At 29.9% G+C, this 19,344-nt stretch overlaps 2 protein-coding genes across 5 annotated transcripts in view; one reads left to right on the top strand and one right to left on the bottom strand.

Annotated features, from left to right (window-relative positions):
* LOC145975165 (QRFP-like peptide receptor) overlaps positions 1-19,344 on the top strand; it is a 70,124-nt gene that overhangs the window by 23,414 nt on the left and 27,366 nt on the right. The window lies entirely within an intron of this gene.
* Positions 10,323-12,350, bottom strand: LOC145975167 (uncharacterized). Of its 2 annotated transcripts, none has more exons than XR_014439903.1 (3): positions 12,016-12,350; positions 10,891-11,119; positions 10,323-10,581 (listed from the first exon to the last, which is right to left on the bottom strand). XR_014439903.1 is itself a non-coding variant. In XM_083105450.1 (3 exons), the coding sequence occupies exons 1-3, from the start codon at positions 12,189-12,191 to the stop codon at positions 10,553-10,555; spliced, it is 306 nt and encodes a 101-aa protein (XP_082961576.1). In that variant the 5' UTR covers positions 12,192-12,350; the 3' UTR covers positions 10,323-10,552. The 2 variants fall into 2 exon arrangements, 1 of the variants encoding a protein (XP_082961576.1); XM_083105450.1 differs by having other exon boundaries at positions 12,144-12,350.

The raw sequence follows: 19,344 nt of genomic DNA on the forward strand, positions 1-19,344 counted from the left end.
TATATTTTAAGCATTTAGAATTTTTAGAGGAAATTTGAAATAATTATTATTCCGTGTTTTAATTATACAATGAATATAATTAATTGTCCGTAAGTAAGCATAGTAATTGAAATCCACTATCGGTCAAATACGAGATAGATCTTTTGATTACCTTAGCTATATTGTGAATGCTGGAACTATTTGCAGCGTAAGATAAATAAACCATGAGATTCATCATTGATGCGCTCGCGGAGATTTCTGCATCTCTATCGATATGTGCGGTTAACAGAACACGTTATATACCGCGCAATGGTTGATTATCTCACGTAATACATGAAATGTTTATGATAAATTTATAGGCGACACCTTGCAGATGAACGTGATGACATACACTGGCAGCTACTCGATTTCGCGTTGCACATTGCTATTCAATAGATACGTACACCTGTTGCACGCGTATTAAAGTCGCTTCTTGGATTACGTGTACTTGGGGTGTTTTATCAGAATCGACGCTAATTGCAAAATAAGTTTTTGCATTTCATGCAAGGATTTCTATGATAAGGGATTACCTTTAAAAATTTTGATATAGGAAAAGAACTTAATTTAATTTAAGAGATTAAAAGTGATTAATTTGTTTAATCCCATTATTTATATAATAAATAGTAAAATTAAACATTTAATTGTACGATGTAATAATAATATACGTTTTATTTATTTTTTAAATTTATTTATTATTTATATATATATGAATATGAAGAGAAACGCAATTAGATTCTTTCTTTTGTTTAAAAAATTTTATACTTTTACAATATTATGCATGGCATTTGACAATCATTTTAATTATGTAGACTCACTTTCAGCAGTATTTAAAACGGGGAATATAACTTTATTAATTGAAAAAGAAAAAAACGTTCCTGCATGGCTGACCATATTCATATTTTTACTACTGCAAACTTTCTGCGTGCGGTTTATTAATTCTATCGCTTAATGGATTTGTGCAAATATTCATTTAATTTCTAGTCACGAATTTCTCTTATTACGAAGTATTTAATCTAATCACATTTTAGTGTAACGCGTTCTCTATTGATATTCAAAAGAGTGCATTTACGTATATTTTTGTGTTGCGATTGATGTATTTTGCTCTTATATTATTTCGAAAAATTATAATAACGTTATAATTTATTTAATTTTTTGATAAATTTTTTTTTATATCGTGAAATTTTTTGAATATTTTTATATGATATAGTAAAAAGAATATGAATATTTTTATATAATATATGTATATGTAAAAATGAGAGATTCAGTTTTATTATGTAAATTTTAGTATTTACACACTAATTTACATATTAGGATTATTTTATTAATGGACGAAATAATCTCGATAAAATGAATAAAACATTTTTTCTGTATGAAATTTCAATGACTTAATTAAGTAATTATGCGTTTCTCGGTTGAATCTTTCTTTAGTCGATCGCCTTGTGTAATAGATTGGAACGTGAAGCCATCGTGAATTTTAATGCGCATTCGAGTGGCGCCTGTAAATCTCTCTATAAAATCGACATGAGATCAATGAGCGAAACGTTTCCGATCCAAACGTGAGTATGCTTTCCCAACCGCTTAAGTGCGTTTCCCGGTGAAATATTCAGATCAAGTATTAGGTCGTTGTATAATTCACAACGGTTATCGAAATTTTGAAAGAACTACGTCACGATGCTCTTATGTGGAATATAAAACACGAGACGAGAATTTGGAAACTCGATGTTTTACGTATTTTTGTACGCAACACAAAGTGAAAGAGATTATTTTTCTTTTTTTTTCAGGCAAGAGAATGGTATTTATTTTACATATTTGACTATATAATGTTTGTGATAAACTATGCAAGGAAATATTTTGCAATGCATAATCTTTTTTTTAATTTTTATAATTATCTAAAGATAATGCGTTGCTATTATTTTTTGTTTTGATTATTTTGATAGGTATCGAAAATTGAAATACAGCAAATATTTTTGCTAAATAACGGAGAAACACAATTAAATAGCGAGGTGATCAATCTCACGAATTTATCTCATGATTAATCGTATCGGAGATATTAGATATGAGCGTGCGTTTTCTTATTTCACGCTGCTGCGAGCATCGGTGGATTTCATGACGCTCTTCGTGGTTAAGACAGTTAGCTCCGGTCAATTTCGAAATATGTCTTCGCATAAAAGCAAAGGGGAACTTTTAAATTTACTGCTGGTAGACATAGAAATAGGTAGACAGCTCGTAAATTATGTAAAACACGAACTAAGAAGAGATATCCGTTATATTAATAACATACAATAGTTATAAAATTGTTTTGACACTTTATGAATAAAAATCCATTGTAAATTTTATAAAGAGTGACTTTCATACATCCACTTTTTCAAATTTTAAAGTAATTTATATAAATTATTTTTTTGTGTTTAAAAAGAAAGATTTAGAAGTTTGATATACATAAATATAAAATATTTAAATTAATTTAATTTAATTTATATCAATACTTTGTTCGTTGAAATTAACTTTATTTTATTTTATTTTATATTTTATTATTTTAATTTATATTTTATTGTAGTATTAAGCGTTATTAAATTTTATTCTGTTGCGAAGTTACATCAAAATGAATCTGCGCAGTATAATAATTTTTAAATAATTGCGACACTTCGATGAATGTCTTCGATATTACGACGATAATGAACAGAATTATTATCATAAGATCTTTCTATTTCTTCTCATATTTTACTTTCTATTATTTTCCGTTCTCATTATTTCTCGTCTCATCGAAACTAAATTCGATGCTTTACTCCAACTGCCAAGATATTTATTATTAATGAAAATTGCAATATATTATTGATGAGAGTCGTGGGTCTCTTTTATATCTTTGTAACTTTTACTTCAAACATTTTTCTAAAATTAGTACATTTTCTTAGATATTAACTTCATATTTGCGAAGTGCTCACGTTGCGTATAATATTCGCAATATCAGGGAAAGAAATTATAATTAAGTTACATAAAGCCATAAAAGAACAATTTCATATACAAGTAACATATAATTAATTAAATTAGTTATAAACTTTGACTTACTGTTACTCCCTCGTCGCTCGATGTTTTTCCGAATCTTCCCTTCCTTTCATGTTCATTGTTAATTGTTGCTTCATGGCACTCACGTGACACTCATTCGCAAAAATAATTACACACGCGTTAATTATGTTCATGTACGCACTAATTAGCAAGATATGACGATCACATGGCACTTTACACAATGTTTCCAATTGACAGGTGGTATTTTATTATATTGCAAATATCAAAACTTTGTAGCCAAATACATTTGTGCGTATTAAATATATTACAACGTCGTTTCAATTGGACTCTATCTCTTTTGTATCTTTTTTTTATTGATAACAGAAAATGATATATTGATTGAATGATAACAATTTTTTCATCTCTGCGCGTCGGTCCTTGACCTCTCCTATTTTTCGATACGTTGTACCGCCAAATATATCAACGAAAACGTATCACATTTCGAACTCGTTAATCTCGCAGATATATATATTATTAATAAACGGCTGATATATAATTATTTTTTATTACTTGATTCAACGACTTTGGTGAGTTACTTTGCGCAAAAAAATAATAGGCAATTTATATTTAAAGCATTGTTAAAAATACGATTATTACTTGTAAAGATCATAATAAAACGATAATTTATAATTCCTGTCGTTACGATTCATATTTGAGATGTACAAATCGCATTTCGATAAATAGTCATTGGCGCGATGTTTGCGGAAATCACCGGAATTAATCGCGCGATTGATCATCACTAATTATAACAATCGTATAAGATAATCATGGTTTATATTTCTTAATATTTTTGTAATTTTATTTCGAAACATAACAACGACGACGCACAGAGTGGCTCATTGTATACAGTCGGTGACTTTGTTGTCATTCGCGGCGAAGGTCGAACGAATAGGTAGCGACATGAATCATTCCTCATATTCATTATCTCGCGAGACACTGTCGTGACAACAGCGGGATACGTCATGTTTTAACTATTAGATCGATTCTTATCATTTTTGCGCTATCAGAATAAAATTACCAGTCATTACAGAATATTTCGGTTATTGATGAAATGTAGTGAGTAGAGAACGGATCGATTCCGAGTCGAATGGCGTTATAATAATGATTACGGCGTTATAATGATGAAAACATACCGTCAACTTTGTCGACAATTCGCGCGATAGATTTTGGTTAAAGAAACTACGTCGCATTTTAAAAGGCCACTTGTCAAACTTCAAACTTTTGATACGTCGTTGAAATGATTATTATAATATGCGATTCGATGGTTATATATGTGATAATTTATTTGAATATATAATTTAAAGAATATTTATTCAAGAAACTTATCACATATATAACCATTTCGAATCGCATATTATAATAATCATTTCAACGACGTATCAAAAGTTTGAAGTTTAATAAGTGACCTTTTAAAATGCCACGTAGTTTCTTTAATCAAAATTTATCGTGAATTGTCGACAAAGTTGATGGTATGTTTTCGAATAGTATTTTATTTTTATTTTTAATTTCTGTAGTTGGCTTTTATAACGCGAGCGTGTATTATTTGTCAGTAACAGAGATAGCTTTGTCATATCGAATATTTGGTAGCCTGATTTTCGAATGTCGAGCGTATCGTTTTATGACCGCATTTTTCGAGTCATTTTCTCTTTATACTTTACGATAAATAAATAAATAAAAAATGCGCATCGCGTATATTTAACATTGGTGCCATGCAAAATATTGCACAGAATATCGTCGTATTTTGCTAATTAGTGCGCGTACGTACGATCATTGTTCAATCGCGTTTTCGCGAGTGTCGGATGAGTGTTATAAAGAAGCAGCAAGAAAACTGAACAAGGAAAAAAGAGGAAGGATTGAGGAAGATATCGGACGCCGGCGGAACAATCTCGTATAAGGTAAGCAATTTATAACTTTTCAAATTTATTTAATTTTTTTTTTTTAAATAAATTTGCTCGTTTATCTCGTTACTTTCGTAATAATGATTTATTCATTCAATAATATGACACGTGTAAAAATTAAAATTAAGTTAATTTTTTTTAAAATTTTGAAATACTCGTACAATATTTAATATAATATTTATAATAATATTTATACAGGGACAGGAAATATTTCTGACAATTGCGTAATACATTTCAATTAATTTGTTTAATAAAATACATTAAAATATGTTAACGATTAGTAAATGTTTATTTTGTAAAAGCCAGATTTATTCTTTTCTTTTCAAAAATTAGAATCGAAAAAAATTGGTGTTTTACTCGTGTGTGTTTAGTTTTGCGTTTGGATTTGCGGCAATTTTATATCGACACCGGTGTAGATACTTTGCGATGTATAAAGATATCATGGCGTAAATAAGACGTTCTTCGACGATAGTATATTCAGAGGCAACATGCTCATATGTTGAAGAAATCCTTGTAGCTAGATATTTTATTTTGCGATGCACAGCCTCGAAAATGAATATCTCACGAATAATACAAAATAACTTATATCTACCGCGTCGTTTTCTAACACAGTAAAAACTTCCATAAATTTTCCGACGAATTTTTCGAAATAGCATGTGAGAAATATATTCAGAATTTAGTCGCACGTTTTCTCTCGTACTTCTTAATTAGCAATATCTTTGTGATCAAACTGCAGACAATTTTATTAGACAATTTTATTAGACAATTTTATTTGTCGAAAGGGAGTGCTTCTCGTAATGACTATGAAAATTCGTGGATGATTTTAATTTAAGATTGGCACGACGCGTAGGTGCGATGCGTCAGAAGTGTCAGAACGCGAGTTGGCGAGGTCAGATAAATAGATATATATATGCGAACCTCTTTTCCTTTCTCAGATATATGTCGTGGCGTTACAAATAGCCTGTCGTAAATCAGTTACCGTGAATTCATGGAAATGCGAAAAAATGCGTTTCGTTCTCGTTGAGCTTGTCACCGCGGTGGACCGCGGACTCGGACAATTCAAGGGAGTAATTTAACGCGGTGTTTATTGGAAATTGCTGTCGCGCTGGTGAGAGAAACTTGTTTCGTCATTACGAGAATAATTTGCATGGACGGAGTTATCTGTTTTACTATTATTATATATACATGCTCACATTGTCGATCTGACAAGAAAGTTTCCGGAACTGTCATTAGAGTAGTACATTATCCAACTATATCCAACGATAATTAATGTCTGTTGATAATGAAATTAATACTTATATATTGCACGTGTACGCCCTAATGTACAGAGTTATTTTATCTGTGTTTGAAAAACATAAAACAATTTTTATTTTCTCTATTTTCCTCTACAAGAAATTCATCTAAAAAATTGTGCGTCCACATGTTAAAATTTTCTTGTGTTACTACACGTTTTGATTAGTACTTTAATAAAAAATTAACATACAACATATATGTTATTATTTTTATAATATTTTTATTTTTTTCATGTGTTACATTTATGTCAACTTCATAACTTAACACTTTGTATGTGTCTCTTAGAAATGGAATATTATTTTGAGTATTTTTAACATAATCATTTTAAACAATCAACATGTCTCAAAGTAAGTTTAACATTCTAAGAAAAGTTAAAGTAAATTTTTAAATAATCTTGAACTTTGACATACAAAATAATCAAGTTTACTAAAATCAAATGTTTCTATTACAAATAATTTAAGTTAAAATAATTACTATTATAATTACTATTATATGTTAATGTCCTACAACAATTCTTACGAGTTATTATAACTATTTTTTCATGTAATTTTTAATTAATTTGTATGTTATTTTTACATTACACTTAAAGTTACAATAATAAAAATAAATGTAAAGTATTGTCAATTATTTAACATTTTACAATTTGTCAATAAGTAATGATTTATTTTAACTTATTTAGAGTGAACTTTCTGGGACATGTGAAAAATGTTATAATTAACATTTTATTTTTTACTGTGTAGCAATGATAGTCTGTAATATTTGTCTTCACTTTTTTTCTTAAGTCTAAATTAAATGAAAATATAACGCGCTTGAGTTTATTATTTTTGAAATTGATTATTTCAAAATGCGAGTGTTATACAGAATTTACCTCGATTTTCGGCGAGCTAACATAAAATGTAACGTCTCAGAGAACATTCAGGTCGAAGTGGCGGCTCAAAGATTAGGGAACGATATATCCTTCTTATCTGGAGACAAGCACGTTAGAGATTTCGGTTATACACGCGAATGCTCGTGGATGTTGTCTCAAGAGAAACGATCGATTTTGTCCTCGAGAGATGGTAATGATATCGAGATACGAATCACGTATATCGAGAGTCAAATTATTTCGATATTTTTTTAATAATATATATTCTGGTTCGATATGATATTAATGATTTCGATATGATATCTTGTCGATCGGTTATGTTCACTGATATAATAAACTCAACGAATAAAAAAAAGATATATATATATTTGCTTGCTTAATTGTTCGTCAAGAGGGAAATTTCGAAAATTTTACCGTTGCTCTGAGCTTTAAGGGAGTTCATTCTGGGAGATATACCACACAAAGGACACAGAAGTTCTTACGCGTTTCGTCCAAAATATGTTGCCGTATGGAAATCTTCTCGACTTGATCTCGAACTGGACTCCTGGGAATACGCTGAAATTTTGGAGGATTTCCCGAAAGAACACTACGATCTTGCGAAGGACAAAAGTAGAGCCATCGTCGGTCTTGTAAAGCACGTCGCGATAACGAAAGCACCCAGTCTGAGATTGTGTCTCTTGCCAAATTTTTTCGTCAGGATTACTGGATTCACCGGGGATCCATGATCAAAGATCTATGATAATCGTACTAATAGAGAGACAACTGAGTAGACAAATTCTGAGAACTATTGCTGCTAAATGAATTTTTTCAGAGTAGAAAGTAGAAATTGTTGCATAGAACCAGCACATAAAGATAATATATCATATCATTAAAAAAGAGACAGAGATCATCAATTTGAGAGAGACAGATTATTATTACAATTTGAAAATTTATAAACTTTGTATGATTTAAATTTTATATTTATACAAGTAGTTTTTATTTGGCTTTATATTCTACAAAAGCACCAGCTCATCAATTTATGAAAATAACATTTTTAATTACGAGTGTAATGTATAGAACATAAAAAATATAATTAAAATTTAAGTATACTTATTTTATTGTTTATTGCCGTGTTTCAAATTTTTTAAACTTTCTTTTGAGATCTCTCATTCTTTCTGTTCGAGTTGTGATATTTTCTTTTTAAAAAGATAATATATTTAACAGATTTAAGGACGAAATAATTTAAGAAACAAAAACAATGCTAGATACAAAGCTATAGAATTATTCTGTATAAGAAAATGTTGTGTTTGTCAAAACATACGAAAAATCTGATTACGTATCTCTGGTGAAGATTGAATTGCGATTGATAAAGAGGAATAGCGGAGAAAAAGGGAAACAGGAAACGAAACCTGACAACATTTATCGTTACCTATCCTATCCAGGTATTTGTTTGGAGGATGGAGTCGTTTCGATGAAGGACAACCGCATATGTTGCATCCGCGCTATCAGTTCTTTTTGCGGTAAACCTTTTTTTTTTATTACGTAAAATACTCTATTTTTTTATACATGTGAGAGATATTTTCTCTTATAAAAAGCCCTTTTTCCATTTTTTTACGTTTACTTTTTATTATAAAGTATTTAATCCCTTGTCTTACTAGTTCTCTCTTTTTTTCTCTCTTTCTCTCTCTCTTTTTTACAGAGATGTAGCAATATATTATTTCAAGATAACTTAAACTAATCACAATTCTAGTAAATTATTGAATTTTTCTATCTAATTAAATAGAATATAAAATAATTGAAAAATAATATTTTGACGTACAACACACATATTAAAAGATAATAAGAATACATCTTTTCAATTCTTTTCTCATTTAATTTAGTTTTTAAGAGACAAATTGTTAATATTTATTTAACATGGAAATAATACATGTTCAAAAAGTATATCGGAAAAAAATATTATTTATATATATTATGTCAGTCTCAGAAGAATATCGCTTTATTTTATGAAAAATGGATTGGATGAATAAAACAGAAGATCTGTGTAAGGATGTCGAACATAACGTGGAAATAAATTTGAGCTTCAACGAAAATGCACGCGCCTTAATCACTCGAATCGATAATAAGTCTTCCTGTCGATCAAGTTTACTCATGGTGATGTATGAAGATGTGAAATGGATAAGTGCAGGTTGCATCTTCCACTTGAACGACGTGCGTCATTACTCATCTATGTTGCATTCATAATTCATGAAGATCGCGGTATGTTTTTTTTTCAAATGTTATCTTTATTGCCATCGTTTTTTATAAAGGATATGCCCTGGACAGTAGAGCCCTTCTTTTAATTATGCTTTTAACCATACTTTTCCAATTTTTTTCGCTATCTAATTCATTACGACATCATTCTTTATATTATGAATCATAGTCGGTCGTCATTTTTGATACATATATTATAATTAAAATCCCCACATAACAGATAATAAATAATAATAAAAATTAAGTTACACATATTGAAATATATCCCGTGACATATAAATTCATCTATTATTCCATGTAAAAAGCTGTAACGAATAAATAACAATATTTTTTTATCTAATGCAAACGAGAAGTAACGTGTTCTCCATAATGCATATGCGAAGTCCATTTGAGGCTCGCATAAAAGGGTCTCAAGGGTTAAAACGAGTTTCACATTAACACAATTTTGTGCTAAAAACCACTTTTCAAACACCTAATTTCATTAACTCTTTTTAATTAATTTCATTAACTCTTTTTATTTAATTCTTTTCTTTTAATTAATTAATTTCATTAATTCTTTTTAATTAATTTCATTAACTCTTAAACAACTCTTTTCACTATCTGTTTTTCCATCTCGTAATGAGTAATATTGCAGTTTTTAACTCCACGTATTACCGTGGTAAATCCCGTTTCCATCTTAATATGAAGGACGTTTGGTGGTGGGAGATGAAGGCGTGAGAAACAGCCGAGCTGCGGTCTCATTAACGCGGCTACCCTAATCTAATCCTTTACATTTAGGATCTAATGAGACACACGGGGATTTAACACTTTCGATCCCCGTCGGCGGATTAGGTCCACGCGCGCGGGCCAGGCTATGCCGCCTGTTGAGGCAATTCAATGGTTTTATTTGTTCAAAACCACGGCTTTACGAGCCCGTAAAGTTCCCTCAGTGTGAAGTACATATGCAATAAATTGTCGTTCGCGTGAACGTGCGCGATCGCTTGTCCCTCGTCCAAGGATAAAGCTCCGACGCGCTACTTTATTGCATAAATTGCTCAGATACTTCACAGTGTCGCGTTTTTTTGCGGCATCGCCGCGCGGAGAGCTCGAGAAGTTTTCTAATTTATTAGAATCATAAATCTCCTTGATGATTAACGCTTTTTATTTACGTTTTGGGTACATTGGTGACGTACGCGGTGGCTCAGAAGTTTCATACTTTCCCCAATAAAAAGAAAACAACTGAAATTAACATAAGTTAATTAATAAAAGTAAAAGTGTGTAAAAGTATAGCTTTTCAAAGTAAAGAAATAAATAAAATATGTTATATGTAAATGTAAATAAATAAAAAAATAAAAATTTTGTAAATAAATAAATAAAAATAAAAATTATATATATATACACATATATATATATATTTATTTATTTATTAAAATAGACAAAGACAGAAAAACTACGTTCTTACAATGCAATTATCGGAAGGGTAATATTTTTTTTATATTCACATTTCGTTGTTGTATTTAGAATATTTTAGTAGCAGAAATTTCATACCGGAAATAGATGCGATGAGGCAAGCACCGCTTTCGCGTTTAACCGCTTTCGTTCTCTCACGAATATTGTATAAATCGTGCATGCATTTCCGCGCATCCCAAATTTCATGTAGCCTTTGATATCGCGTAGACATGTTGTCGTTTGTGTCTGCCAAATTCCATACAGCGATATTCTCGGCGGGCGCTCTCATCGCTGCTACATATTGCATTTCGTCATTTTGACTAGACATCTGCAAGAGGAATTTTATGATAATTCACTTGTCGTAAAAGCATGTCATTTATTCATATACACTGATGCGTTGGCCACAGAATTTTTCATTTATTTAATAAGCAAGAAAAATTTCTTCATATACTCAATCTCATACTCTTGCATGCAAAATTAATTTTCCCTTTTTTTGGACAAGTTTCTTGCCAAAATAATCACACAAAAAATAAATTATTTATAATTGTAAGAAAAGTTTTTCATTAGGCAAATTAAAGGGAAAAAAATTAAGACAAAGGAGATTTTATATTGTATCAGAAGAGAAATTGAATTTTATACAAAATTATATAATTATATTCGTTAAAATAATTAAAAATTGTAAAGAAAGCAAAAGAATGTCATAAAAATTTTGTTGTATTATATCAACTAAAAAAAAAGGGAATTTAAAATATTGAAAATATTTATAATTAACAAAACTATAATTTTCTATCAAAACTATAATGATTTTATTTATCGTCAGTACTAACGTTTAAATATTCCCATCACTATATTTTAGAGTTAAATATTTTTTATTTATGTTATATGTTTGAGGAATAAGATTTCAATATTGGAAAATTTTTCACGCACGTGTTCATAGACGTCGTTATTCCGACATATAGTTTTTTTTTCACGAGAATATTCTTATATCGAGCCGAGTTATAACCTTTATACCACAATTTTTCAATTTTCCCTCTGGGTCGTTATGCAGTTACGCGACGTAAGTTATGATACACGGACGTAAATGCTGTACGTGTATCGGGACGCTCCGCTACGGAAATTTATGGCACGGATCAGATACTATGTATAGCTGACTGATCGCTACTTCAGCTCGGATCATCGACAATTTATCAATAAATATCAACGTAGAGAAAAATAGATATTTACCCGAGTTTATATTAAATAAATTGACAGATGTGCGATTGGGTATGCACGTGATCGCGACGATCTCTAAACTCCCAAGGGTTTCATACAAGGCATTTCAATCTGGAGAAACGTCAACACGCTATACGTACCGACCTCGCACGTGTATTCACAGGCGCATTAATTTGCATTCTATGCATAATTTTAGTGTACGTGACGTATAATAGAGGCAAAATTCGCAATTTTCATTTTTTCAAAAGTATGGATGAGAAATTTCTCTCATGCGCGCGCGTTCGCGAATGAATAAATTGAATAAATCATTTGTATCTCCTTCAAGATTGAAACGGAAACAGTAAATGTCACGTTTTATTTCACACTTTAAAATGAAAATAATGCACAAGAGGATATATTTATCTTTTGTTAATTTCTTTGTTTTTAACGTTATAATTTGTGATGCTTGCGTGTGACAGGAGTAAATCTTATAGGAAAATTGCTCATTCTAATAAATATTTATTTTGTCTCGAAAGAGGGAGCTTATTCTATGCCAAGATAATAGTAGAACATAATCAGCGCGCCGTGATCACACAATCAAAATATAAATACGTTGAATATTTTAATTAAATTCTCTTCTTGAAACAACCAAGAATTTCTAGCATGCGTTATGCAAAAGATATCTATCCTTTTAATAATTAATTAAAATATTATAGATAACAGTCAACATTAATATATATTTTCGTATCAATTAAGCGAATCAATTGTTTTACGCAAATATTTTTAGTAATTATACAGACGCGCGATGTGTGTTAACGTCTTATTTATACGGTTGCTGATTCAGCATCGTGTTTCTCGAACGTAAATTGTGCGAGGAGTGTTGCTCGCTAAATGAGAATTATTTTTATCTACTTGTAACGGCACCTCATACAGCGTTAAATACTAATTGTGCGTTTATCGGCTCGTGAAACGACCGATGTATCATTCTTGCATGAACCGATAAGGGTATAAATTGAAATATTATCGACAAGATTAAAACATCTGATAGATTATATGAGAAAAGTTTGCCATATCGAGGAAAATGTCTCCTTATGTGATTTTTTCTTTTGCGTAAAGTTATGTATATAAAATGATGAAAAAGGCGTCTCTCTCTCTCTCTCTCTCTCTCTCTCTCTTCTCTCTTTCTTTCTTTCTGATATCGAATTCATAAAGTATGTGATTAAATATCTGTAATGTATCGAAAAAGTTTTGAAAAAGCCATCCGTGGACTACAAAAACTTCTTTGATACATTATATTAATTTGATTGCGTGCTTTATGGACATTATTAGAATAACTTTACTCGTGTTTCACAAATTTCTCGTTTAATATATATCCAAGATTAAATATTATATTAATTAATATCAAATTTTACAGCAAGACAATCTAACGTCAAATTTGCATGAGATTTAATGGGAAGCAAGAGATTTCAGTATATTTTAGTAAAAGAAACATATACAGAATCACTTTATTTTTGAGTTAATTGTGAGCTTTACGTAGGACAAACCTTGCTTACAAAATTGAATTTTAGTTAACGCTTAAACATGCTTTCGCTCGACGTTATACTTACTGTAAAACGGGTACTAAGAATTTCCGTAGGTTAATACGATTTATTGTCATGCTGGATTATGCATAGCCGCGCCAGCATCTCCTGTTATTAGTGACATTTTCGTCAACATCAACGAAGTGCCATAAATGTTCTTAATTACATAGATTGCACTGAGATTACATGAAATTCTTTGAAATTGAAATTTCCGTTTTACAAAATACACAATATCAATATTGATGCAGATGTAATATAGATATAAACTATCAATTAAAAATGTGAATTTTGATACATCTATTCTCTTGAATGAAATCAATGTATTATTGCATTGGTAAGCAGTGATTTCCTATTCAATAATAGAGCTCATGTTTTTTCATTTTTTAGAATAAGTAAGAAAAAAAAGAAATGTAGATGTCTCACGCATACACACACAAGAATTATAGCGATTTATTGTGAAATCGAATGTTGAAATTAATAACGCAAAATAATTTTATTTATTTAATGCGAACTTAATATCATTGCTTTTAAGGAACATGAAAAATTGTAATATACTCTTTTATTTGTAAGAATATATTAAAAGATTTATCGTAGAGATTGCGTAGTTTGGCAGCTTATTTAATATCGAGCACGCAGTGTACTGCTCTCGCTTGTCAATATCTTATATAAAGTAACTTATAATAATAATCTAGAAAAATGCTCTGATTGCGCTTCGAATCAAACATGATATGTAATACGCTGTGTATTTTGATGATTAAAAATAATATATACCGCAACTAAAGCCGTATATTATATATAAATGAATATGAATTGATATCGTGATATCTAAAGAGAAAGAGAAAAAGAAAGAGAGGGGGGGGGGATGTTTTGGTAACGTCGAAGACATGTCAGAAATAGAGTGAATGTTTTAAATATATTAGAGACAAATAAATCCATGGAGATATGTATACACATTTATGCGTGTTACGAGAAGAAGGAGGAAGCAGAGGAGCGAGGAAGTATGTTGTTCCTTATCAAAGCAAATCGAGTATGCCGGGGGTGCAATTTTCCCCAAGAATATATGTTTCCAGCATTTTTCTCGTCATCCTGAATGCTCACCGCGCGAACATTCGATGACGTTAAAAAAACGTTGCGTCGCGCGTTAATGTTTAACGACATGCGCATCCCGCGCGTTGCCCCGAGGTTGATGGCGCGAAATGATCCAATTTGTGACAAATGTAAGCGTTTACAGCGAATGCATCGCGATAATTGTGCCGTTAGGGAAGTTTTTTTTCTCCTTGAAACTCTTTTGGTTTCGTTGACCTGGCGCCCGACGATGAGAAAGTCGTTAGAAAGAATATCATGCGGAGAGTGTGATTCATAGTATAATCGATATGTGTGTGTGTGTGAATAACTTCTCTGTAAAATTAGATAAATGATGTAAAATATTAAATTCTTTTTCCGAAAATTTATTATTGCTTTGAAAATATTCTTTGAAGAAGTTCTTTAACATAAATTTAATTTTAGACTCAATTACTGATGTATAATAAAATATAAAACGCTGAACAGATATTGAATTTTTTCAATATTTTCATGAAGATTAATTCTAAATTCATGCTTTTATATTTATTTATTTTTATCATACAAGATGTAAATTGTATATTATTTTATATTTTAATATTAATAGCAGATGAAAAATTCAGCTATTTTATGCATCTAAATATATATTCGCGTGAATTTACAAATACCTGGAACTGGAACGTCTTTGCATGGAAATGGATTAAAGTATACAATGAATTTAATATACCAACAGAATTTGATCTTTATTGCGAGATAAATCCTTTTACGCGAATACTAGAGAAAATAAACAGTTTTATTATGAATATTCTTAGCAAACTCAGAAATTACAACGTTTTGCGTTGAAACAGACGGAAGACGCGGAAATCAAAATTATATTTGCTTTTACTTGAGGAATACGGAATCTAGCAAGATAAATAAATCGAATTTTTCTCAGCGAAAAATTTCGAGCTCAATTTTTACATTTTCACACAATCAAATTTATACTACTTATATACATTTCGAATTCAAATATCATTATAAAGTAATGTCTACTTGCAATTAATCAAAAAATATGATTCATTATCCATATTATCTCCTGAAACTTTGCTTTGAAATTTTGCTTTAAAAGCTCTCTATATATTTCATTTACTAATTAGTCGAAAATGATTTAAGAGTTTTACTTAGGACTTTTAAGACATTAAAATATTTTCATATTTTCATATCTTCATTAAAGTATTTTCACATTTTCAAAGAAATAATCAACTGTAAATTGATAAAAAGTATAAACATATTTGTTGAAAAATAATGTAAAAGTGAAATATTCAAAATGTATTCGGCATGATTAATTAATCGATATTAATAGGAATTTTAGGCAAAGATGCTTGCAATTTCCAGAATTTTAACGAGAATTGCTAGTGTTATAGATATAAATTTTACATGTGAACTATATAATTGATTCTGTGGAATGTAATTGATTCTAAATTAGAAGAAGCAATGAAGCATGTTCAATAATCGATATTTTTATCCTATTTACAGTTTAACTTTATCTCTCGTAACATAACTTTGTTTATGACTTTTCGATATGTAACTCAATATATTTATTGATATTGCTCTCGCCATTCTAATTTGATTATAAAGATATATAAAGCGTACGAGGATGCTCTCCTCTATTTCTATCACAAATTCATACGGTTGTAAGTCTAAAAAATTTATTTCAGTCCAGTTTGTTTTATGATGAACCATTCCAAAATCGCGGGAAAAGAAAATTGTCGCAGCAATAAAATTAGTCCCAATTAATTTACTGTTTATTTAATTAAAAAATTAAAAAATTAGAAAATATCTTTATATTTGAAATACATATACACACTCTAAATATCAAATATATATTTAATTAATAAAATACAAACACCATAAAATAATTCGATTATAGTTATCTGAAAGATTCTCCGATTCTCTTAGCCACATAAAAGTAAAAGAAAAAAAGATGTCATTCGCTTCAGTAAATATATGTGATAAATTGATCTTGTTCTGTTTATATAGAAAGGAAGACTCTCATTTATCCATGAGCTTCCGTTAGGATATAGAATCGCTTGTTCAAGACTGAGAGTGCAGGTGTTAAGTAACGATAGCGTGCGATAACGCGACGCTTCATCTACTTAGTGCAGCGTTATTATGCATTAATTATTGTTATCGTTTTCGCCGTTTTGCACTTAAACATGTGTTATCATCGTATTATGACGACGGATATACTCTATATGATGTACCTTTCCGAAATTAATTCGATAATCGCGAACGCAAACATGTGCGTAACATCGATTACCGATAACCGGACCTTCATAAGGCTTGTTTGTCGTTCGGCCGTATGTTTGTCGCCGTTATATTATTATGTTATTCCACCCCGCGGAACGATCGAGCTCGACAGTAGCATGAAAAGTTTCATTTGCGACTATGGGTGTACTATACTCGCCCGCATGACATCATTTACGTGTCCTGCATTTTCAGGAAGCTTATTCTCTACGTACAATCGATAACGTGCTTCGAATGCACGTGTAGTGGCTACATCCTTTCGAAAGCTAAATTGCGATGTCAGCTCCCGTATCCCAAGCGTGCTATTTGATTATCGCATTGTAAATGAATTTGTCGCGAACTGCACATTTTAGCTTAACAAGCGAATTTTTTTCAATTTTTTCAATTTTGTTTATTTCAACTTAACAAGCGAATTTTTCCAATTTCCTATCGTGATAGCAATACATTGTTTCATGATACGTTCTATTTATTGATCAATATAACATTAATTTCTTTCTCAAATATGTATTGTATGCGAAAATATCGAGAATTATTAATGCGTGTTTTTCACGATTTTTAATTCTCAGTATTAAACATCTTTATAATTTGAAATTTGTTAAAGTAAAATTTTTAAATTAAATAAGGGAAATTAAATAAGGTAGTCTTACTATTTTTTATGTTTTTAATCTTTACTTTCCTTTATTATCAAGTATGTATTACTTTTTATCATCAATGTTAGAAATTAAAATATTAAAATTCTTCAAATCCCAAAGCTTGTGCTTTTGTCAACTATAGTATTCTTATGTAATATTGTCCAAATTAACATCTCTTTATTAATTATTTTACTATTTTATTTTCTTTTTATTTACTTTAAAAAATAAATATGAAAGAGAGATCTTTTTATATTATTACATCTAGTAACGTCCCAAGTAGTACTCAATTAGAATTTTAATTAGAAAGAACCACTTAATCGTAAATATTATTAAACAAATTATTGTTGTTTTTTCTTTTTTCTTTTATCAAATAAGGTATTTACGCGAATATGCATCTTTTCATGTAATGTATGCACTATTTCTCTTATTTCCTTTTACGTATTCTCATTTCACAGCAGAATAACGTGACCATCACAAAGGAAAATCTACTTATACATTTCTGAGTTTATTCAGTTGGAATCGTGATGTATATAAAATTGCTTGACATATTTTAAGAGATGGTGTATACGCGAACCAACTTAGTTAGACAGCAATGACTGAAGAGACGGAATCTAAGTCTGATTCATTTGTTCTTGTGCAAGACTTTCAGATATTCATTTATTTTTATTCTATCTTTGAATCGCAGTTATTTGCTCTTTGCAAAAATGTTTTGAGAGAATGTTTTTCGATATTTGTTTATTATAATAAAATTTTTGCATCACTTTTCGACACAAGAAAAACAAAAGGAAAATTTATAATTTTCTGTCAAGAAAATAGTTGTTCTCTAAATAATCCATTTATTTTCCATATACGATAATCGCATTTTGCAATTGTCCAGAAGAATCGTTCCGGATTGTCACGTCGAACGATAGTCTTTGTTTTATCTGGTACAAAGGAGAGAGAGAGAAAGAGAGAAATGGAAATAAATTGTGCCGACTGTTCCGATAAGCTGTCGATGCCGCGAAATGAAAAGGCCGAGCAGTTCGTTTGTTATTTATAGCCCATCGTAATTCGAATCGGTATGAAACGGTTTTTGGGGACAAATCAACCACCGACCTATATCATGCGCGATTGCGTTAAATTACATGAATGCGAAATTCATCTCTTGAGTCACAGCAAGATACGCGAATAATTTCCAGCTTTATCGAATTTTCTTGTAAATGTTAATTCTCTTCTTTTTATTTCTCTAGACATCTGTTGTTATTTATAATTTTCAACCAAAACAACATCTGTATCATCCTGCAAAACTGAACTCACATTTTTATGAAAACTGTTTATTTCAAATTATTTAAAAAAATCATAAATTCTTAGTTTATACTATTTTAATAATATTTTAAAAGCAAATTCCCTAAAATTTTGCAAACCAATTTTTTTTTAAATTAATTTTTTAATAAAAATGCCAAATCATATTGTTCATTCCTCAAAAAATAAATCAAGACATAATCTAATTTTAGAGGCAAAAATAATTAATTCTTTTTTTTTTATTTAATTTTAAGTGAATTTTAGTGAATCTTAGTGAAATTTTTGCTGAGACTGATTAAAATATCTTAGTAAAATATCTAATGTTTAATAAAAAAATTGAGAGAAATGTGTTGAAATTTTTGAAAGAAATAGGACAGTATTTCAAAATTAATGAGAAATGTAGAATTCCACGACTTTCCAGTAATTTATTTGTTCTTTTTGTCTATATATTTCTTCGCAACAAAGTAAATGTTCCAATCGTTGGAAAGTGCCCCACTGCGTGATATAAATGTATTTCTTTGCGC

The sequence above is a fragment of the Camponotus vicinus genome, unplaced genomic scaffold, assembly GCF_025532165.1.
Source record: "Camponotus vicinus isolate PSW18456_S1 unplaced genomic scaffold, iyCamVici1.0 SCAF_7, whole genome shotgun sequence".
Lineage (NCBI taxonomy): Eukaryota > Metazoa > Arthropoda > Insecta > Hymenoptera > Formicidae > Camponotus > Camponotus vicinus.